We start from the raw sequence: 25,514 nt of genomic DNA, 5'->3' as shown, positions 1-25,514 counted from the left end.
GCTGTTACTATGAAATATGAGTCAAGACTAAAGCTACTAACTCTTGCAGCAAATCTAGGGTGACCGCGTATTTAACCCCAGACTTAGACCAGAACTTAACCCGGATTACTATCTGATACCAGATTCTATGTAGCTACAGAAGCTGCTCGTGCCATGTTCAACATTGTTTCAGTTCTCCAGATGCTTCAAAAACTTTTGTTGGACACATATATGTTATCATATATCACTGCGAAGTTAAGTTTCTTAGAAACATAGATTAAACTGACTGATATGTCGTGCTAATATATGCGCGTACAATGTTAGCTATCTGAAAGTAAGATAAAGATTTGAGCGTAATGAAAGCGCAATGAAAGTGCAAGAATTTAAGAAAACGTAATATTCTGTAAATATTTATGCGTATAAAAATAGACTTATAATAATAAAGACATCGGGTTAATTAATTTATAAAAATTCACTATATAAAAAATAATGTATGTATTTATCTTGTTTTATATATCACTGATACAATATATATTATGCTACTATGGTCAATTTTATGAATTATTATATGGTTAACGCTTATTTTGTTGTTAAAACAGTAACGCATTTCTTATAATGGCAAAGGGTATTTTTCACAGTAAATCTAACTTTGCTTTATATAATAGCAAATTAAATCTATTTTCAGTAAATTAGTAATTCTGCAAATATATTTGCCTGACAAGGTTTTTCAATTAAATTAATTTAGTTTACAACTAAAACAGATTTATTATAACATGAAAAAAATCATTTTGGAAGCTTTCATATCAAATTCAATTTGTATATTAAAAATATGTAATGGTAATGACGATCTTATTGCGACAGCAAAATATTCTTTACCTAAAAAGACTTAGTATCCGGTTATAAATTTTAGTCACGTTGCTCAACATCTTTTCTCATCTCACTTAAAATTACATTAGCGTAATTATCCGTGTAAAACATATTTTTCATGCAAAATGTTATAACGTAATATTCCTACAACACGAATTAGCTGGACGAACCGTTGTAATTCTAATTCGTGCGGAATTTCTGGAATACAAGTTTCTCCATACAATGTAATCAAATTCGGAACTCAGCTTGTGCTCAGAGAACTTGTCAGCAATAATATACGAATTTTAAAGGTTGATAATTCGTATGTACTTATTTGTAAGATTCAATGAGAAGAAATTATCTTTTTTGTAGAATAAGATAGAAATGTTTATATAAAGAATATTAAACTATAAATATTAAACTATGTTTGTATAAAGAATATTTTTATTAACTTATGAATTTTAAACTAGGAATTTGAAACACTATACTTATATTTCAACAGAAATAAATATATTTAAACATCAAAATAAACCGTAATGAAGTAAATTTTAAACCAAAAAGCGTAATTTAATTAATGTAATACAAAATTATATAATTGAAAATAATTAAAACCATTATAATGTAATTTATAAAAGATAATTAGTTTTTTTACATGTTAAAAATTCTTTCGGTAAACATTTGCTACTTATCTTTTGCTACGAATCCAATATTGCTATACATCAATTGCATTTCCCTAAAAGACTATATTACACATGTCCTATAAAACAGAATTGTAGCAATTTTCTTTTATACCATATTCGTATTACGTTTGGTACTGTTTATTTTCTGAGCGCTTCTTCAATTGAATTATTTTTACTTTTTCGTGACTGTACTAGCGATTGGCCAAACTTACACATGAAATTAGAAATCGAATAATTCAGTTACCGTAAATCAGTATTACTTACGCGAAAAATAATATTAACAGTTAAGAATTATACATGGCGCGCTCGTGCACATTGTATATGAAAAATTACGTAATATCTTTATACAAAAATTTTTTTATCCAGCGTTATGAATATTATCCACGCAAAACCACAATGATATTATTTCTATTTCAACAATATAAGAATAGTAGCAGCTGACGTTATAAAATGTGTTTGAATTACGGAGCTAAAAGTGCCTCTTGCCAGGGTATTTCCGTAAAAGTGATAACTAGGAAGAAAGATGTAGGGTTTAACGATATGATATATAGCGGGTATTGTCTGAGGGGTTAGAACTATAATAACACGTAGACAAAAAAGAACATTAACACAGTAACAAGATATAACACATCACATTGTAAAAAATACTTAGCAATTTCATTTCCAGCGCACAGTAATGGCAATGCAGATGCAGCTTGTTGAAGTCATCTTTTGGCAGCGCAACTGACATAATGAATTAATATAATCGCCGATATTGGTTAGCAGATTAATACATCGGCTGCAATATTTTACGATATCATACACGTTTAATTAACGATTCCCTTTCTGATCGCCAATCGTATCGTTTTAATAAAAGCAGAAATAATTGAATTATTTCATTACAAAATTTATTTACATGGAAATATAAGTTTTTAAATAATTTCATGTGTAAATGCTTTCAACAACTTGAATGAAAATGCTTTCCTCTTAATTTTGATAATTTAATAAATATCGTTTTACAACATTTTTCATAATTAAATGTATTTTTCTCTTTCAGACAAACTGTGTTAAAATTAAATGTTTAAACAAACCATTTAAATCAAAGTTAATAACAAAGAATATAAAGTCATTATTTGTCCCACAATTATCTTATTATGAAAAAAGTATATGAATTATGAAGTTATGTATATTGTTATACAAAAAATTTTATAATAAAACTTTATTTATTTCATAAAAAATTTCAACACTTATATTATTGTGACTCATTTCAAAACTGAGCATACTTTCAAATACTTGGAAAAATATATTTCGATGTATCGCTTATTTGCACAACGATTCACGAACTCTTATCCTACTTTTCGAATTTCGGGATTTCTTTCTTGAGATTTTGCATGTTCAGGAAATCGTCGTATGACCTAGAAGATCGCAATTTTTCGAAAATTTCTGGGGAACCTGACATATTTTGTCGCGACCGATACGACGATGCTTGCGGTTTCGATGACATCATAAACGTTCGCGTATATCACCAGAGTGGAGAATGAGGTTAAGCTTGGTAACGATATTTCATGAAGCTCGTTGCATGTGTGCGATGAATCTTTACCAACGTGAGATTATTCCAACCGCAAAATCCATCTATAACTTTGATAACTTTGACTCCATCGCAATTGAGTAATTCATAATTGCTGATATAGTTTAAAGTGGTGTTATTAAAAAAGAAATGTACAGATGTTTATATAAATATATATATGTCCTTACTTTGTGAGTGATGATCTATTTTGTTTAAATATATTTTTTTTGTACAAATATATAATATTTATAAGTATTTAGAAATTTCTGGCAAATACATATGAAAATTTTATTTATTTTTAATAATAGTTCAAATATTAATTATGGATATACATTTATGTAAAAAAAATTGTTTTTATTATATATTTATGATATGTAAGAAAAGAAACTTCTGTATTTCTTCATTTAGAATTAAAACTTTAAAAGCTCTTTCAAATATATGTAATAAAATAGCAATAAATTTCCTTTTCAAACTAACGTGAAATCAAGATTTTATGATGGGGATATAAATAATTTCATAGCCGAGGTAATCATCTGTACTATTTCTCATAAAATAAAATGTCGAGAAAAATCATAAAAATGCATTAACCGTCATGCCACAAATATCACAATCCCGCAATAGAAACATATTTGTCAAAACGATTGATCTGGATAGTGTTTTATTCTTTATTATTAGAAACACTCAATTATTTTCGAACGATTTAAAACATTAATCTTCTCATATTATACTCTAATATCATATAATATGTCTGCTATTACCCACTACTTTATGATAAAATATCGTTTATCATTTGCAATTAAGTTTTTTCTGTAACAATTTGCATTTTTAATTAGAAAATATTAAAATAAATTCTGTCTCTCTCTCTCTCTCTCTCTCTCTCTCTCGATAGTACAAAAACTGATAACGTACATTTACTTTTTCAGAATTTCTATTCTTTATAATAAAATTTACACTATTTTTTTAACGTGACTCATAAAATGAGAGAGAGAAAAATATATTTTTATTTCATATCCAAAGTGCGCTCTCTCAACTGATTTGCATAGAAAGATATTCTGTTTGGTAGTAACATTGATTTTAACAGTAAACGTGTTTGCACTACAGATGGCAATTAAAGCGTCAAGCAGATGCTCAAATTAATGAGACAAAAATGTCAAGAATGAATACACTCAATAATATTGACAGCATGATAATTAATTAAAATAAAAAATAGAATTTCTTTATATAATAAAGAACAATTTTACAAGCATTTAGTTGCAAAAAATAATTGCACACTACGGCTAAGCTAATTACTTTAACTAAAGAAAAGCTAAAGAATTTTTTGCAAATTATTTGAGGAATAAATTTTTATTTAACAAAAGAACGTATTTATATTTAACAAAAAAATCATCAAATTGCATACTCTATGCGCAATCGCAAGATGTAATAACCAGTTTCGTATTTGTCACAATTCATGTCTGTTTATTCGATTCTGTACTAATTTACAAATATAAAAATAATACTTTTAAAATATGTATTTGTCTTGATTTAATCACAATGAAACGAGTGGCAGAGTGCAATTGACCTAGTAATACCAACATTTACTCAAAATTTACTTTTATTTATTTAATCCAATAGCAAGTGCGTTAAGTATAGACAGACTTTATATATAAAAATCTGATTCGCCTGTTGCTAAATGTTTCTTTGTTTTCGAGACCGAACTCATATTACATCTTGATGTTCTTTCCAACTGCTAAAATGCATCGCGTGATATAGAAGTGGCTCGAAATTCGTGGGCGAATTAAATAGGTCATGAATTCAATTCTAGTGTAAGTAATTAAACGCGAGAAACCTCGTGGAAGTTTGCAAAGTTACTTCGTTTTCTTAATTCTATACCTTGCGAATAAGGTAAAAATGGAAGACACAGAAGCGTGCTGTTAATTTATCCATGCCATTTTAATACTTTCAAGGAAAAATATGGGCTTTTATTTCTCCGTCGATTAACGTCGACTATCAGTTAGCATAACAATCTCTGTTTCTACGTTATTTTTGTTCTGTATCGAGGTAAAAGATAATGTTATTACAATTTTCTGAATAACGAGAAAAAATAATCTTATTAATAGATATTAATTGTATTTCATTTTTAAACGTCCTAGATTAAATTTGCACATGTACATGTACGGATATATTTAGCGCTGCGTATTGCGTTTTGAGCGTAGAGGACAAATGATATACAAATAGTACCCCCACAGCGCCGATATCGCACGTTAGTTTAGCACAGAGCTTTTGTATTACTTACAATGTACCCCGAAGAGAAACCCATTTTAATTCCGTATTCTTTGAGAATACGGTCAATACAGGTGGCGGCAGTCCGTTCGAGGCGCATAATTGGCCAATCTAAAGATATGGGTCATCTCCTTACGGGGACCACTTTCTTGGTGCTGTCTTCCTTGAATACCAGTTGGGATGATCGTGATTATACGCCCGAGTCACGTTATACTCGTGGCTGAGGTCTTACAGGATAGTCGGAACCCGACTCACCTCCCTTCGTGGTGGTGGCGGATCAATATTACGTATACGTTGAGGGAGGCCAAGCGAAACGTCGAGCAACCAACAGGTGAAGTAACGTCGTGGCAGACTGCGAGTACGAGGCCAAGGGGAGAATATAAAATTACCTCCTGTGGATAGAGAGCTGCAGTCGACCTCAGTTTGTCACGGATGGATCACTTAATGCATGAACCATCTTAGGCTCTCTCATAGTATTTACGCATTTCTGTCTCTCTGTCGACTTTTCTCCATTTCCCTTTTTCTAAGTCAGTAATCCTTTCACTATCGCGTGCCTTTAAATAAACGTTCTAACTTCATCACGATTTCGTTACGTGATAGATTTCCGTGATGGCGTGATGGCGAAGGTTCACCTATCGATTCTGTCGCGTAATGAAGGGCCCGATAATGTGCGATAATCGGATTTTACGGTTTATTATACCTGTCGGCGAATGAAATCCCTTTATCAATAGAACGAGAAACCTGACTCAATGTGATTAATAATAAGTCTTGTGATGTACCGTATTATTTAAGGTTTCTTTTACTTATATATGTATTTCAATTATCTTATCATAATATAGCCAGGCATGATACTAAAAATATCCTATCTATAATACTTACATTACATTATATTGACTGTAAGAAACTTTTCAAGATTTTATAATATTTATCAAAGACTTATTTATGGAAAAATTTTTCCTTTTCTTTTCTAAAACATACATAAACTTTAATTCTCATTTATATGTAGATTAACTATTATACAATTTGAATACATTATGTTAAAACGTTAGATTATGCGGATACACAATATTGCTGTATTGTAATATTGTATATGTATATGTTTACGTTCTTGAATAGTTTCGATACAAATGATAAACAAAATATATAAATTATTATTTTATATTATATATGATTTATAAAATTATATATTTTTTTTAAATTGTATAAATTATTATTTTATTATAAACTATTACCTTTTATTTTAGCTACATGTTTTTAATAATTTCCAGAATGACCTATTTCTAAAGTTTACTTCCAGTAAAATTCCGATAAAATTCCAATAAAAATGTAAAAATTTTAATGGCAAAATCGAAAAATGCATTATCATATTTCAGATATTGAATTCTTAGAAAGAAAAATATCCAATTTGTAAAAGTAATATGACTGAATTTTAATTTTAATTTACATTAGGAATTATTTTGTGCAATGGATTTATTTAATTTTAAATTAATATTGTCAAGAAATTTCGTAGTCACTTTTCAATTGCTGCAATTAGATAATCAAGAAGAATTTTTGTAGAATTTAAACTTAATTTTTTATCAAAATGTCATTTTAACATATATAAAACAATCAATTAATGACATTTATTTCTCTAAATAAAAAATATCTTACAAAATACAATCTTCCCAAATCAATCGCTTCCTATGCAATTTAACATGTTACACAATTAATTGAGTAAATGAGAAACGTACTGCCCAAATCCGCGTTAATAAATTTATTATTAAAAAAAAAAACACAAAAATATCCAGCATCATTAAATGTATGACATTTATGTATGTTTCGCAGACACAATAATTTTATTATTATTGTCAGACGTGTCTGAAAATTAAGCTTATAATTATTAATATTAAATGAGGCATGTTCTAACTATGACGGACATGCTATTGTACTGTTTATATTAATACGTGCGACAGGACAATGCCGTGGCGTACGAGCCAGATCTAATTAGGAATCCGTTGTTGGACGCACGCACGGTTCATTAGGTTATTCAGCCGTTATACCGATGCTAACGAATGCCATACCGCGACCGGAACCAAGTTCGACATCGCGACGCGATCCTTATTCAACGCATTCGTCCATTGCGACGCACATGTATGCGGAAAATATGTATGTGAACTCCCGATGCGTGACATGTCTCTGTTACTCTGCGCATTGCATTTGCATATATTTCACAGGACATATAGGAGGACTCGTTCGTAAAAGTCTATGACGATTCAAGCGCGAAATGCTTTTAGTCGGAAATAAGAACGGACCAAACGGAGAGGCTGGCTGAACGAGAGAACCCAATTACTTGCACACGAATTTGCATATCGTACGTTTTTGATAATTCAATTTTTTAAACTCAAATAGAAAAGTTGGAAAATTTTGTGTAAACCGCCTGTAGCTACGTGTCGGTTTACGTAAAAAATGTGTGATAGTTGTTTTCATAATTAAATAGATACACGTGTACATCGAGAAATATGCAATCTATTGACTAACTATTCATGTATCCGATAACGTTATTTTCATGCGTTGATGATTTAATGTCGATTCATTCGCACTGGGAAATTGAAACATAACATGGAAATTTATTAAAGAGTGGGAGTTCGACATTAATCTACGCAGATTGTTATTATGTACGTGTATATTTTGTTTGAAAATAAAACATCAGTTTTTGTTCTTTAACGACTGCAGTCGTTACCAAGGTATATTCGATGAAGAATAGAGTCATACACGCGCGCGCGTCACTGGCACGTTTTCAAAAACTAAAATATCTTGTACAATTTTCTTTTGACAGTTCGCAGACTATAGAAAGCGAAATACGAACAAATAAAATGGTGTGTCAATAAAACGACCAACTGGAAATACACATTCCGTATAGCGGTGATAATTGGAAAGCGATAGAGGTTTGCCCATTAATTTTACTCTGCCTGGAATGTTGAAATCTAGTAATAGTTAACCAGACACAGAAACGTGATGCGTAGGACGTTGCATAAAATTTCACTTCTTCGATAAAATCGATATTATAATATATTATAACATATAATATATCGAATGCGATATTTTGAAAATTATTTATATAATTATATCATATTTACATCACAGATATTTAATCTTTGAAACCATAAAATAATGTGTAGGTGTAGAATTTTATAACTACGAAATATTGTTTGAAAATTCAGAAAAAAGTAACAAAAAAAAAGAATTGTCATAGTATGCAATATTGATGTCAATATTCATGAGAACAAAACATATTTCACATAACGAAACGTGAAAAAGGATTTATTATTTCGAAATTATATAAACACCGAAAAAAATGATCTTGCAGTTATAGTGAAAAATTATCTAGATACAAAAGTTAGCTAGAATGGATAAATGACTAGCCAACACACTGCAACATTGGATATGTTTTGTATCTAATTAATATAGATGACAGAGACAGAAATTTATATCTAAACCATTTGTCATCAAGAAAGTCTCTCTATAACGTTCAATCAGATGACTGGTGATTCATATTTGATTATAGGATCTAAATTTTCTTGCATACGTTGTAAGAATATTGTGCCATAAATTCTACACGTATGAAACACAATTTTCTATCAGATATAAAAAACATATTCTAGCTAGAACAGCATTATATTTTTGCATCATAATAGTATATAACTAACATAAAAATGAATTTTCAGTGCAAGAATGAAAATAAGAGAAACAATCTCCAATGACCTTGATCTTAACAAATATTATCTAGGACATGATCCTGAACAATATTCAAGAGGTTTTAGCCGTCGCTCGGGCACCTTGCGTAATGCTAATGCCGGCGGTACTGTAACTTTCAAGCTTTATAATTCGAAAAGTACTTTATGAAAAATAACTTTATTGTAATGTTTTCAAAAGTTTTTGACACCAGCTATTAGATTCTGAAATCGAAAGTAGAGTATTTCGTTTAAAAAATTCGATGTGACCTTGACCTGATTTTGACAATGCCATCCAAGGTCAAACTGATAAGATCAATAAATAGATCCTTTGAAACCCTACAACTTTTGTCGGAAATACTTTTCTGTAAAACTTATAATTTCCGAGATATTCAGGTGACTTTTTTGGGATACCATATATACATATATACATATATATATATATATATATATATACACTTATATAATTTCGATAGTTCCTTTCTTTGTTATTTTTTTCTGAACTTCTATATACATAATATTTCGTAATTGTAAAATTCTACACATTATTTTGTGTTTTAATGTAATGTAAAATGTAATATTTCAAAAATTTGAGAACGCGCTTGGGAAATCTCATGAAAAGTTAAATGTCTCAACCTAGAAAAAAATCGTAGAGAAATTTTCAAAAAGAGAGAATTCTAAATGTATTTTTTATGTCACAATGTTATTTTCTTAAATTATATAGAACTGAAAATTGTGATATCTTTTTCAATATTTTTGTTTTCCATTGAAGCGCTATAGCTCGATGAAATATTGAACAAAAAAACGAAAAACATTTCAAAATAGGCTTTTTAAGCTTTAAAATGTTTTCTACAAAAGTGCTGCAATGGTCTTTTTCATAATAATATCGAATTTCTTGTATAAAATTTTATTTTTATTACAAAATGTTTTTAAACTTCCAAATTAAAGAGTTTACAGAAGAAAGGAAGAAGAAATACAATTTTTTGACAGAAATAAATTTGTTCTCGATTCATATAAATTTTTTTTCAAAACTTTTAGAAATTTTTTTTAATTTAACTTTTCGTGAGATGCAGAAGTCGCACAATGTTTCCGAAGTTATGAATGATAATGTAAGTTTTAAAATAATTCACTGATGAATTGCAAAATTGAACAGCTATTGTAATGTCTGTATAAAGTAGAAAGATAAGAATACGAAATGAATCGTTGTTAAAACGAAAATATAGATTGCATGAAGCGATAAATCTGCAGTAATCTTGAGCGAACGATAAATTGGGCATTCAGAAAAATTGGTGAGTTGCAGGAGAATTTACACGATCGGGGTGGAAAAAAAGAAGAAAAACTTTGTGATCGTTTCTCCTCCCTTTCGTTAGTATTTGAATGTAAAATCCTCTTACGAACCCGACATTTCGACTAATGATACACCATTAGTTGAAACTGGAAGCGCTTCATTATGTCAGATCTATTTTCTTCAAGCATCAAGTGTCAGATGGAAAACCTGATAAACGTATATCTTATCTGTCGCCTCATCTTGAGACTTATCCAGCTATTATATGCCCCGTCGAAGGAAGCGCGTCCGCTTCGCGCTGGAAACGATTTGTTGGGTTTTCGCGCAATGCTCGTCTTCTTTCTGCTTCGGGCACTCAACTATTTATCAAGTCGTTGGTGAGACAGAACGTCGCGAAGTATTTTTACATTAAAACATACGTCGCGATGTAACGTCGGAATGTTCTTGACGTCACGCGATTTTATATTAAAGATCGTTTTTATTCTAATGTCAGGGGTGACAATCCGAAATTATTTTTAGGCAATGGCAAATTTTTTAAATTCATTCATAGCGTTACGTTTCCATACGCATGCATATGCTTTTATTAAAGACCAATTAAAAACAAACAATACATCGCTATCAATAACGTTTTCGAAGTCATGACATTTTTCTATGTATTATTTACATATATTTTACTCTGTGTTGTTTACCTTTAATTGATTTATTTTTATAAATTTTATTGCCTATTTTCAAAAACTTTAAGGGGATGCTGGAGTGATTATCGATATTAAAGTCCAAATTATCGATATTACAGTTCAAATTATTTATATTACAGTTGTATAAAAATCTCCGAATTGACTAAACGGAATAAAAAATCCTTTTACAAGATTAAAGTAGAATTATAGAAGATGGTTCTGTGATACTAAAATCGAAAAAAAAGTAAACCCTACCTATACACCCTTTTTTTCCTACCCTTGATATTCACATTCGAGTCCCTGGGACCCCATCCATATTTGTTACCGTAACTTCCATAAAATTGGACATATTTCAACTAATTTTTTTTTCAATCGATGGAGAATTGATTAAGGAACAAGTTCATAATGTGTAAAAGTTGATACAATTAAGGAGCTTCGAGATATATATTGGTTCAAAGAATAAGAAAAAGTCTCGATTTAGCAAATTGCACTGGGGTTTCTAAAACCCCAGGGTATATATAGTATAGCTAAAGTTAAGTAAATTTTTAACTTTATTTTTTTTTATTTTAGTATAAAGTCCCCAGCATCATCTCTTAATTTTAGTCTACTTTAATCCTGTAAAAGGATTTTTTATTTCGGATATTTTTACACGATGCAGTATTGATAATTTGATCATTCCAGTATCTCCTTAAGGGTAAAAAGAGGTAAAAGGAAAAGAGAAATTAATGAGATTAAGAAATTATATTAAAAGTTTCATAATATAAATCAGTATAATTTCTAATATATGTATATATATATATATATACCTAATTTCCAATCTAATTTTAATTTCTTCCACCTTAATCTCCTTCTACCTTTAAAGTTTTTGAAAACAGGCAATCTATACAAAAACTCGTGAGGAAACAATTTGTATTAAAAGTTTGATCAAAATCGTCGAGATTGGGAAACGTAATGCAGGCTTGTGAGTTTTTCACCTGTTGTATTCAAAACAAAATATTTAGTTAGAACAGAACTCGTCGCATCCCGTCACGCTGCCGCGGGGGTTAAAAGGTGAACACACAGTACAGTCTCATGCAGAATTAAAAGTACACCACAAATTCTACCTGACGAGCGTTCAGCCGAGAGTTCAGCCTTGCATGGTGCATTCGGATGCCACGATGCGAGAAGCGCACTCGGTATTTCGCATTTCCGCATCTCGTCGGCAAATACATCGACGGCCATACCACGGCCCCGCCGAGAACATCCGATTCTGGCAGTGAATAACGTTGCAAGTTGCAAGTTGTACGGTGATTGCGAAATGCACACTCCAGTGTACTCGCACTACTTCAATTTTTCTTTATCAACCTAATTTTGAAATAGCAGCGTGAAAATATCCGCCAGATATCAATGTTCAACCTTGCGCCGTACGTATCCTCGAGCATTGCTACGATTTTACAAAACGGACGGATATACACAGATGGACGGCATTTACCGATGTAAAATAAAGAGTGAAATAACACGCATATCGATGTTATTCCGATATGGTCAGGTATATGTACCTATTAACAACGCTCGGGTTTTCCGATATAAAATGACGTAGGGGTTAATTCGCCGTTTCATAAATCAAAACATCCTCGTCCATTTTAATCTTTAGATACGTTGTGAACTGTATTATACAAAGTCTGCATGCGGAACGCTATGAAAGGGATGAGAAAGATTAACGTACATCGTAAGTTTCAGTTGAGATATGCTGCCTTCGTGAATTGATATGCTCGCACGAACGTAATATCCGCAAGCGTTAATATAAAGGCAGGTCGAGTTAATTGGGGCTAGAAATGGCTGAAATGTGCGAGCGAAGAGAACGGAATAACGTATTTCCTACGTGTTCAGTAAAGGGAGCCTGGACCATAATCTTCCACGTAATCTTCTTATGGCAGAACACGAATGTATTTTTGGAAAGTTCTAATCCGGCCATTGCATGCAGCAGCAGTTCCTGCGAAGCCAATGATTTAATGGCTCTGCGAGGTTTGTCGTTCTTCGTTCGCGTTGCATTACTTATGAATGTCTTTTTTACTCGTGATACAGCCCGAATTGTCGCACGGCAGTCAGTTTTTCGATTTTTTTCTTTTCCCACGTAAAAAGACGGGCACTTCAATTATGAATGAAATACTGTTTGTAAAAGTCGTACATAGTGGTAGTAAGAGCATCCGCAAAATGGCACGCCAAAGTTCAGCGATTTCCGTCATGGGAGAAAAATGTAGCTTTCCCTCGACTGACTGAAGGGAAAAATAACTGCGTGAGAGGCCGGAAAAGGCAGAGTATACCTGTCTCTTTTGTTTCGCGACCGAGACAACGGAATATAACGGACAATTCCGGAAATGATTTCACGAACTAAGAACATTGCGAGTTCGTGGGATATTTCTCTTGCGATGCCGCGACTTAAAGCCTACGCGACATGCATAAAAGATTTATGCAAATATCCAATCAAGTCTAGATATTCCGACGTTCGAATTTGTTCGCCAAATGCGACACGTCTCCTTGGAGATGAGATCATTTGGGATTATTAACCTAGTTAATGTTCTAATAAAATATGTACACACACACACACACACACACACATATATATATATAGGTTTATACATTCTATCAAATTATTGCATCTATACTATATATTTGGAACTACTGTTAATTTATTCATATCACATAAAGATACTCGATCTTATAGACTTATAATTATAGAATCGAATTTCTATTAAATTGTGTTATAGAACGGAAAGATTGCTAAGCGCACAAAATGATAGACGTTTATATAATTAGTAACTCCTAAATGATTAATTTTATTACTTTAATAATGATCTGGCCTTCGATCACGTTTCATATTGCCCTATATTTCAATCATGCGTTTTAATAATTCCTAACATCCGGATCGAATGTAAATGTCTCGATAAAAATTAAAGGCATGTAAAATTTAAATATGTCATACTCTTTTGGAATAATGGTTGAATATGTTTCTAAAATTGCAATTTACAATTTATATAGACAGAATGAATCTAAATATTATGGATGCCGAATTCATCATAGAATCGAAAAAATATACACTGAGTTTAGCAATCGTTATTTCATGCTTGCAGCATGAAATAATAAAAATGTTCCAGAAATTCAGTCAATTCATTGCAATGCATATTAATCGTACGTGACGTTCATCATCGATTTGCAAATGCGTCGATCTTCATCACTTGCACCCAACGACGCATGTTAATCGCGCGTAATGTACGCTAATAAAGCGTATCAAGCTCATCATATATTTAATGTTGAAGCTTGCTAAGGATTTAGGACACATTACGAGAATTTCATACGAGTTGGATCATTGTAATTCAACTGGGAGCTGAAAGTCTGATTTTGATTCTCACAGTGAAATAACGAGGATCGTTGCATGATAATATAACGAAATCAGAAACATCGAGCTGTAAGGCGATTGCAAAAACACATAAAACTGCAACTGATGTGAGGAGAAACATTTTGTAATCATCATAAATTTATGGAAATATTGAGTAAAAAGCAAAATAACAGCTTGTCTGAATTCTGTTCACGCACCATTGGATATTCGAGTAACGTACGTAAAATGCTAAATATGTGAAATTATAATCTGGTAAAAATATTGCGAATTTTCTACCTGTACAATTAAGCTGAAAGCATCTACTCGGATCTGTTAATTAAGAAGATACAGCAGACACAAGTCATGGAATAAAAGTGGATAATTTAATCATAATGTAATGAAATCGCAAATATATGTTTGAATCAGAAATTATACAATAAAAATATAAATATGAGTATGAATACGATATACCTATGAATATCATGAATATGTTTTGTCTTTATTCTATATTAATCATACGTTAAAAGCTTTGTGATATTTTCTTAGTATCGTATTAAAGAAAATATGATAATGTTTGAAAGATTATAATTATTTAATTAAATTTCACGATCTCTTTTCGTCTCGTTTTTCTGCTCAAACAAAAATCTAATCGCGAAAGCACAGTGAAAGGTGAAAAAAGAGTGTCTGCTACAAACGGTATTATCGAAATGTCGACGTCATTCAATTTATCGGAGTGTTTTTCTCTCCCTTTCTCTTGTTAAATTATACAATTTATTCTACGTATTAACCACCGTACAAACAAAGCGAGGCGAAGTTTGTACGGTATTTAATACGTGCCTGTTGTTGGGCAAGCGAAGACAAGTCGATTTGGGCGACATCAATTGGTTAACCAAAAAGACTCACACATCGCCCCTCGTTCAACTATTCGATGTGCTAATTACTGTTCTCGGACCCATTATCCCCAAAGCATTATCACCAATCACAATTCGTGCTTTGAGAAGCAGGGCTCGTATGGCGCTGAAAGCGTATTATACATCAAATCTAGTTTGTAACATACAACGCGATATATTTTAACCAAATTAATACTATATACGGTTCACATATGAGCGTTTATTATTTATCGTTTATAAATTATTGGAAATTTGAGGAAGGGGTTTTATTGTCAACTTTAGTATCATTTACGTTTAATATTTATTTTCTTTATTATCTTGTTATCTCTCATCTCGACGTCGTTTATCGTGCGAATTATTTTTATATTTAATTCTCAACTATGGCATGCTGGTATTACGGTTTTGTATTTCACATCCATTGTGCTAAATAAGAACGGGATTTAAGAGGTGCAAAAGCGTCACTCTTGGAAGAAAATAGCAAGACGGACACTGAAAGCTCTTAATACTTTCTCCTCCGCGAACGAAACTCATTACTGCGAACTGAATTAGCAATATATCCGTTATCTTAGTTTCGTAAAAAGTATATGAAGACATTACGCTCGAAATACATAATAGTGCATATTATTCTTTATTTATCTGCAAAAATTGACTCACTAATCTATAATTATGACGTAAGTTTATGGACCGATTATTGATCGAAAACAAATTATCTTTAAATTATATACACGATGTCCCACGTAACTGTGATCACGATTTTTTGGCACTGATCTCACAAAAATTGTTTTGAATAAAAGTTAGTCGATTTTCAATCGGCTGCAAATTATAATATTAAAATTTTGACACAAATTCTTTTTTAGGTAAAAAGTCAAAGTCACCTTAATTTTTTTAATGGCATCACGCGTTTTTAACTTCATAATATTGTATCTGATGTCAAGACGAATTCAATTACCTTAGCGATGGATTTCGATACGAGAATCTCGAATATCGTCTCGGAATTTCTCATATCATTAAAAATGTCAGTACGAGAATATTTTGATAGGTTTACACAAAGGTTGATGTCCTCGTTTTACTGGTCATACGAATAGAAAGATATGTTTAAGCATGCTTAACTTGGAAACGTAATGCGAAGTTATTATAAATTCAAATTAAACTAAATACGAAAATATTAGAATATTACACAATTTAACTTTGGAATATAATAAGATACTTCTGAAACATATGGTAGGTAAATACTTACTCATACATACGTACGCTTTCAAAGCTTGCAGAGTATGAACTCATTCATTTACTGATGACATTTGTGTTAAAACTTTATATTTCCTGAGTATGAATTTATATTCGCATTCATCCATTCGTTTATAGAATTAACAAAACTGATACGTAGAAATTATTCGTGCAGATTCGCACATACCAAATGTGAAGAGAGAAATTTACATTCCAAAGTGAAAGGAATTAATTCGTTTCGTTTGCATCATCCCTTCTGCTACTATCTACTAGTGCCACAACTATGCTCCATGGAATTATCAAAGAAATCAGTAAACAATATCACATTTCAATTATCTTTTAGTTTGAAAAGACTACAATATGGTATATATGCAAGTACATATATAGTGTATATTAGTAATTCAAGATTGAATTATTTAAAACAATGAAGATCCAGCTTCGACCGTAATAGGCATTTAAAATTTTTAGTAATTATCATTTAATGACGCAGTTGTCAAGATATTAAAAATATTAATAAAAAAGTGTGCATATCGCACATCACTTGATAGTTTATTTTTCAATATTGCTACTCTAGTAGAAAGATTTCTACTAGGATATGCAAAAAAGACTTATATACTATTTATCTTTTCATAAAACAAACACGGAAAAAGAGCATTATCAAAACATTAACGGAAACTTTATACGGAAAACTCATAAATCAAGGTATTAAGTTTTTCATTATTCTCTCTTTTTTTTCCCCCTCGTAGTTACATATTCTTTACACGAAACACCTTGTAGCTACTTGGCTTGCGATAGTAGGCGATCATAGGCACGCAACGATAGTGTTGGCCGACGTATTCTCGTGGTCGCGATCCCATGATTCCTGTACCGGAAGGGGTCCATTAGTCAGGCAATAATAATGCCAACGGACACCCGGTCACCAGCAACGCAGCGGAGAGCTCGGCTCTACAAATTATAACGCTTTCGCGTCTTAACCAGAAGACTGTCTTAGCTGTAGCATCGTTATATCGGCCTCGTCGATTCTGTGTCTTATTCGTGGATTATTATCATTCCACATCCACCTGGATCTTATCGATCGTGCCTTGTGCTTCCGACGGTGGTTTCGAGAGAATTGTGCATCAGACACATCGATGTGCACGTCGCAACGTGAAGATATATTTCTTCTGAGAAAACTAACGAGCGACTGATTCCGCACGTCGTGATATCACGTAATATCTGAAACATCCTGTCGATAACTGTCTGCAAAACGACGATAACATCGTGACGCAACTACCGAGCACGATTCTCGCGGCGCAATTGCGTCCGATAGACAGCGGTGTGAATATTATTATCAAATGGAGAAGCAAAGCAGTGATAACTCAGTGGGTGGTAACGGAAGCTCTGTGGCGACTTTGTTAATCGAATTTGCGGCGACGTAGATGGAGTGCATAGATCACAGTGAAAGGCGTTTATCGGGGAAATAAATCATTCACGCGCACCGCCGGGATCGTAAGCTGTGACTATAATAGTGGCACCTTTGCTGTACAATATCGGTCGTTATTTTGCGTCTGTCGCCCGAAACTCAAATATCATCATTGGGAGAGTAATTTCGATACTCGCGCGTAAAACGAGAATTGACCTAGTTCCAACTTGCAATGCGCTGAAGCGCGTTGCTTCACACTCAATTCGCTTCACAAACCGAGAAGTTTTCTCGTAAACATCTGCGAACTTCATCGCTTGAATATATTTGTTATAAAACGAAAATGCGCGAGTGTTCAAGGAGATCTAGTATTGCGCATATTTGATCGATGAGCTAATCGATTGGATTATTACTCACACAGTGATATCAAAAGCGATATGCCTAGTGATCACGCGAGTACGCATCGTCATTCTATTTTGCATCTTCCGTTGAGTATATTACGAGCTAGAAGAAGATACGCCGCATGGCTCGGTAAGTTGCTGATAAAACAATTGGATTGCATTACGATGTCAAGTAAGCTATCGTCAGATAAACACATATACTAATATTGAAATATACTAAATAACAGGAATAATCCGGGATCGACTTTTTCTTAATAAAAATTTAATCATTAATTCTTAATCTTTATCATAGACAGAATAGTTTTGCCAAAGTATTAAAAAATTTAACTGGAGCTAAAAATCAATTTTATTAGATCTATCAAAATAAATGTAGGACGCTCAAATTGAGTGCTAGAAAACTCTAACATGATGAATAACGCTGCAAAAAATTTTGACACTGTAGCAATCAGTTTGAGTGTAGTATATATAATTATTTAGTTTAATCAAATTTATTTTCAGATCTGTATCTATAAGTTAAATTTATTAACTATTTCAGTAAACTCGATTTTTTCCGTCAGTATGTTAAAATTATATAGGACTACATTTATAATAGTAATTCAAACTGAAAATCCGATTTGAGCCAGATTCAAATCAATCTTTTATTTCAACACGCTTTCCAAATCATAATAAAATTTGATGAGTTCTAACTTTGGTTCAAACCTAACTCACTTGAAATGAGATTCAATCAAAGATCGATCTACGACTATAAATATGGACTAATAATTTTTATACATATTCGTAAAAGTGATTAAAATTAACCAGGGATACAACACTCTAAATTTCTTGCAGTAAAATCTCATTTTAAGAAAATGAAAATATAACCATCCTTGAAAAAAAGTGAAAATATTTCACTTCTTGAAAAAAAGTGACGATTTTCACTCTTTTTAGAAATCTAACATTTTTGGAGTGAGATTTCACTCCAATATTGACTCTAAAAATAGTGAAAATTGTCACTTTTTTTCAAGAAGTGAAATATTTTCACTTTTTTTCAAGGATGGTTATATTTTCATTTTCTTGGAGTGAGATTTCACTGTAAGCAATTTAGAGTAAAACAAACTATTGCGTGTACTATGGATTATAATAAAATGGAGTTTCTTTCTTGATTTGGAATAAAAACTTTAAACAACATTTATTAGAAATAAAATATTAATACATTAAAGTATAAAGTGCTATTAATGTTTGCATCTGTTACATACATAACGTTTCATGTATTTGTAAAGTGTGTATATGAATTAAACATATGTAAATACAGTGCAAGACTACGAAAATGTTAATAATGTTGTATACATAGTTCCACTAACGAATAATAAAATTTAATGTTACTACAGTCATTAATGACAGTACGTAAAAGTTTCGTGTCATTATCGTAACTATCAATAAGGAATCGTTTATTGCACAACGTTTTATGCATATGTATGAATATTTTCGTATTATAAGTTGGCAGTAAACCAACACGATTAGAATACCGTTCGTATATTGCACTATTATTACTTCGTGCCAGAATACGTATGCTCTACTGCGCTAGCAATAATTCCAGTGAATTTCCATCTTCCATTTCTACATAAACTACACAGTTATTGGATAAATATTAAACTAAAGGGAAATGAATGTCGCACTATTTTAACAGCGTTATTGTTCCATGACATTCACTGTAACTGTATATACCAATAAGTATTTTAAACAATTTATAAAAAGAAATGTGGCATTTAAATAAACAAAGAAATTGATGAATCAACATACATTTTATATTATTATTTCTGTGACAAAATATCGACATTATGATATTAATAAAAAATTAGCTCGAAATATCTCATTAAAATTAAAAATTAAAGTAAATCTTGTTCGCGGGGGTTACATTTTTTATTATGTATATCTTATTTTATAAGGGAGTTGTTTGAAAGATTATGACGTGTTTATATGAAATTTCCTGTTTCGATTTTGTCATGTTTCTTATCTCTCTTTGATTTATCGAGCTCCCGTTTACTTGCAGACTCGGTGTACTGGTACACCGTGGCAGAGCGAACAATGGATAGAAGAGCAGAGGCTAAGTAGCAGGCTGCAGGTACAGAAACGGAGACGGCGCGAGGGGAAGATTGGAAAGAGGCGTGTGGCCGACAGAAAGCGAGAGTGTACAGGGGGATAGGCACGGAGGCCGAAAGTAAGGCACGGGAGGGTCGGCCATTGTGACAAAGTCGCAAGGGGAGAAGTGTGGAGTTGCACGAAAAATGAGGGAGCGAGCTCTGTCGGATGTGTGGCGGCTGGTGTGGTTGCTTTGCCTCGTTCTGGCGACGAGCTTAGCGCAAACGTCGCAGGTCTGTCCGTCCCATAGCGAGATCGCGCCCTGTTACTGCAGCGTGAAGAAATCTGGCTTGGACATTGTGTGCGAGATCACCGATCTGACACACATCTCCAAGGCCATGGCCGTGCTTAAGGGAAGGCCGAATCTCGTGATATTCTATCTTCGGCTCAGGCACAACACCCTGCCCAAGTTGCAGGGATACGTGTTCCTCGGGCTCGATATACGCCACCTCACCATTCACAATAGTAGCCTCGCGGTACTTGAAGAATCTTCCCTTAGTTCTATCGGTGAGTATATATGATATTCGCTTATTAAGCGAAGCTAAACAGAAATATCAATAAGACTTTTTTTCAGAATAAATAGAAATGTATGAAATCTATGAAATTTACTTCGCTGAAATATAAAATATACATTCAAAATAGACGATAGTAAATAGTTAATTTTGTTCTTAAAATTCAAATTAATTTCTACAAACAAATATTGTCTTTTGTTTTCGTTTTTATTTTATCTCAGCATATAACCTTGTGATATTTGTAGTATCTATTTGAGAAATTTTAAAGAAATTTTAAAAATATAATATTAAAAACATTTCAAAAAACAGAATATTCGAAAAATCGTATGATGGACTGCCAGATGTTTACAAAAACATGGAATGTATGGGATTACAAAATGTTAAATTTATACCCAGTAAACAAGAAACGTTCCAAAACATTTCAATAACGTTGCAGCAACGTTGTAACGTTACTGAAACATTTCTTGTTTAGTGGGTATACACTAATAGCTACTATTAATCATATATAAACATTTTCATTATAATTATAAATATATAAGATAAATATATATACTCTATATTATAACACAGTAAATGCTAAATAATAATATTAAAATATTAAATTATTTTTAATATTTTTTAGAGATTAAAATAATCACACTACATTTTGTGACAATTTTACAAGTAATTAATTAAAGCGTGAATTTTAATCCTATACTCTCATATATATATAAATTCAAGTTTATAGGATTCTTTAAAAATAATAATTTTTAAAGAAAATTTGACGAGTCAGTTCACATGACTAAGATTGCTTTAATGATATAAAAATATATCAACGATATTCAATTACATTCTAATCTTCAAAGCGTATCGCAGTCAATAAATAAGAAGTAGTGAAAAGAGCTTTTTATATTATTGCATGTACCATGTAATATTTTTCCGTTCTATGTAATATTTTTTTACGACGTGAAACGGTACATGTTCTCTTCAAAAAACTTCCAGAGACACGATTTCAAATCAGTTTTTTTTATATTAAAGCCAACGTTGAAGCATTCAATCTGTCACGCAAGATTCACGTTAAAGTCGGCAGCAAATTTAACCCGCCTTTAAATCTCTTACGAAATCCCGGACTCGTTTGATCACCACATCGCCTTTGCGGCCACGTAGATTCAGAATAAATTACTGTAAGGGACTGGAAAATACGTTCTTTTTACACCTGCCGTATTCTAGATACGCGAAGATAACCACATCGCGTGTACCGGGACCTTAATGAGAATGCGGCACTACGAAGGCGTCTCAACGCAACATCACTCGGTTGCATTAACTCGCAACGTCGAAAGCACATTAAATAATAGAAAATGTTATTTTCCAACTGGGTTTTACGCTCGCGACGTGTTTTTACAGCAAATTAATTATATATAAAATAGGAAGAATACAAACTTCGCGTATTAATTACGTTTTGCGAAATAACTATTAGTCAATTTCGCAAAACGCAAAATAATTTTGACAATTTATAATTCTCGTTCTTATGCATGTATATATACATATACCTATATAAATAATATATACATATAGGTAACTTCAAAATTTTTTTTAATATATATAATATGTTCAGTAAATTGCAATTTTTTAATTAAATGTCTAGCTAACGTTAAAAGAATTTTTATATAATTGGACTTTTCAATATTAATTAAAATGGTATCCCATTAAAAATTTGCACTTTATTAAAACGTGATTATAAATAATGAATTCTATTCACTAGATTTTATTAAATACATTATTATTAAACTAACAAAGTGATTTTTCTTAAATAAAATGAATATGTTAAATTATTATATTAAATCTGAGAAATTCTAGAAAACAACATGTTACAAATTTCAATTATAAAACTTATATGAGTGATTTCGCAAATACAAAATCAAATATATTTCTTCTTACAGGAACGGGATTGACACAGCTGGATCTCTCCCAAAATTCGTTGAGTAGCGTTCCATCCCACGCGTTAAAAGACCTTCACCATCTCTTGATTTTGAATTTAAATCGTAACAAAATCACAGCTATCCACGGTAAAGCCTTTGAAGGTCTCGATACACTCGAAATTCTCACCCTTTATGAAAACAAGATCTCTATTATAGAAGCAGATGCATTCAAAGGGCTTGATAAGTAAGTCGCTTCTATTTACTGATATTTTAAATTCCAAATAAATAAAAACTAAGAGAGAGAAAGAAAGAATAGAATCTTCTATTCAAAATTACAAAAAAAAAACTTGAAAATGTATTTGCTTGGCCAACAAATAAACATCTTTTAAATTTGCAGCCCTAAGAAGCTCTATATTGTATTTATACAAGTTTCAAACAAAAAATGAGTTCAAATATCCCAGTCTATTTTAATCATTTTAAATTTCACATTTTTTTAGCCGAAGACTCAAAAGACTTAACTTAGGCGGAAATGAGCTAACGAGAATCCCAACTCAAGCTTTATCTTCGTTAGAATTGTTGAAAAAATTAGAAATGCAAGAGAACCGAATATCCACCATAAAAGAGGGAGACTTCGAAGGTAAAATCAATAATCCATTTTACTTTACAAGACGTCTTTTTTTAATATTCCAGGTTTAGCTGATCCCATTTTGCAGAGCAATTGTAATTTTAATTAAACCAACTTCTTTTTTAATCTACTATATATATATATACATATATATATATCTCCAATCTACATATAAATAATGCGTTTTTATAAAATAAACGTGTAACGAGCATTTCAATTAAATGAAATGCTCATCGATAAAATGTTTTAACCTTTCAGGATTGAAAGCGCTCGATTCATTAGGATTGGCGCACAATCACCTTCGTGAGGTCCCGGCACGTGTATTCTCTCATTTGACGCAATTAAACTCTTTGGAACTTGACGGAAATCAGATTGCTCATGTGGATGCCAATGCGTTCATAGGTCTTGAGGGTAAGTATAGTTAAAATTATAGGGCGCCTAATATTAATATTATTCTGCATTCTACTGTTATGGAAAATTTTGTTAATCCTAGCTGCACACTCTGGGGTCCCCGGGACCCCAGCGCAATTTTCTAAATCAAGATTTTTCGCGTTTCTAAATTTTTCTTTTTCTTTGAACCTATATATCTCAAAGTTTCTTAATTCTATCGACTTTTACACATTATGGGTTTGTTCCTTAATCAATTATCCATCGATTGAAAAAAAAATTAATTGAAATATATCCATTTTTACGGAAGTTACGATAACAAATATGGATAGGGTCCCAGAGACCCCAATGTATCAAGCATGCAAAAAACAAGTGTGTATAGCTAGGGTTAATAATATGCAAAGGAATAACTAATGTTTGCATGTCGTGTTATGTTTTACATATTAATTAAAGAGTAATTTAAATTTATACATATATATATTTGTTCATACTTCTATACTTGTAGTTCAAACTAGTATCGGTAAATCATCTTAATATCGATATAGCTGATGTAATCAGTGTATATTATAAATTTGTATATGATTTCGTGTTCAGTTTGCCGTAAAATTTCTGTAGTCTGCAGATCACGTCCTACTTTATTTATCATAGCGAACGACACAACTGCTTAGCATTTAAATTTACCGCATGCTACGGCTGCTTGTCAGCGATGCAATCGGTACCCTTTGGGAACGCGGATATAAACGAGCGAACGACACTTTACAAACTGCCTTTCATCTCGTAGCATACTATGAACGCGAGCTCGACTATCAAGATTATATTTCGGCAAAACGTTGTGCAAACATACAACAATTCAATCGACAATTCAGCCACGCACTACATTTAACTTCGCAATCAAAAGACAAATAATTTAATCAGACATGAAAAAACCGTTGTAAGTAAATATTAATAAAAACAAATATTAATTAAATACAGTGGATCAAAAAATATTTCCGTAAATATTTTGTTTGGAATAATTTCATAAAACTAAAAGATATTACGAACAAAAAGATATTATTTGCAAAACACATTAATTACGATGCATATATTCTTTCTATTATAAGAATATATTTTGTTTTTAATTTACACTAATATGTTGAAGAAATCATATATTTTAACAATACATATTCTTTCAGAAAGTTTGTGTATAAAATTATTCTTAAACATCTTAATATCCTTTTTTAAATAATAAGAAGATAATACTAGGCTCAGAAGATTCAATCAATTAATATGGATAATGCCTTTTTTATTTACCAATATTCAATTAACATTTGTTACTAAAAACCCATTCATTTAAAACTTTTTAATCACGTATTATTCTATCAATGTTGAAGAATCCAATTAAAGCTTTCGAACGAAGTATTTGATTCATGCTTCCGTAAATTCTTGCCGATCGATCGAGTGTTTATTCACTGCGAGTAGCTTGATTTAATTATAACTAGCTGCAATTCATCGAAAGAAGTTCATTTGAGCGTATCGTAACTCTTGAGAGCTATTATTGATGCTCTTCACGTAACGAGGCTATCTACTGCAAGCTAGATTACTGTTTTTCTAACATACCTATTTCATACAACGTTTGTATAGGTTTTAATTGCGTTATTCGTACAAAAAAATTCATATATTTCTTTACAAAAAAGTTAGAGATCATAAAAATTTAATGAATTTTTTAATTATTGGCCTCAATTTT

At 31.6% G+C, this 25,514-nt stretch overlaps 1 protein-coding gene across 7 annotated transcripts in view; it reads left to right on the top strand.

Moving 5' to 3' along the window:
- The window catches only part of LOC108766400 (slit homolog 1 protein), a 119,217-nt gene that overhangs the window by 91,783 nt on the left and 1,920 nt on the right, over positions 1-25,514 (top strand). For 5 of the 7 annotated variants that reach the window (XM_018515668.1, XM_018515670.1, XM_018515672.1 and 2 more), the window contains 4 exons: positions 20,281-20,876; positions 22,801-23,023; positions 23,277-23,416; positions 23,663-23,815. In XM_018515668.1, the coding sequence (XP_018371170.1) occupies positions 20,516-20,876; positions 22,801-23,023; positions 23,277-23,416; positions 23,663-23,815 (877 nt within the window). In that variant the 5' untranslated portion in view covers positions 20,281-20,515. Of the gene's footprint in view, positions 1-17,186; positions 18,424-20,280; positions 20,877-22,800; positions 23,024-23,276; positions 23,417-23,662; positions 23,816-25,514 lie in introns of those variants that run through there. The other 2 variants (XM_018515667.1, XM_018515674.1) reach the window with 2 other exon arrangements.

The sequence above is a fragment of the Trachymyrmex cornetzi genome, unplaced genomic scaffold (genome assembly GCF_001594075.2).
Source record: "Trachymyrmex cornetzi isolate Tcor2-1 unplaced genomic scaffold, Tcor1.1 scaffold58, whole genome shotgun sequence".
Taxonomy (NCBI): domain Eukaryota; kingdom Metazoa; phylum Arthropoda; class Insecta; order Hymenoptera; family Formicidae; genus Trachymyrmex; species Trachymyrmex cornetzi.
Note: the sequence above shows the minus strand (reverse complement) of the source record. Positions and strands in the feature narration are given on the sequence as shown.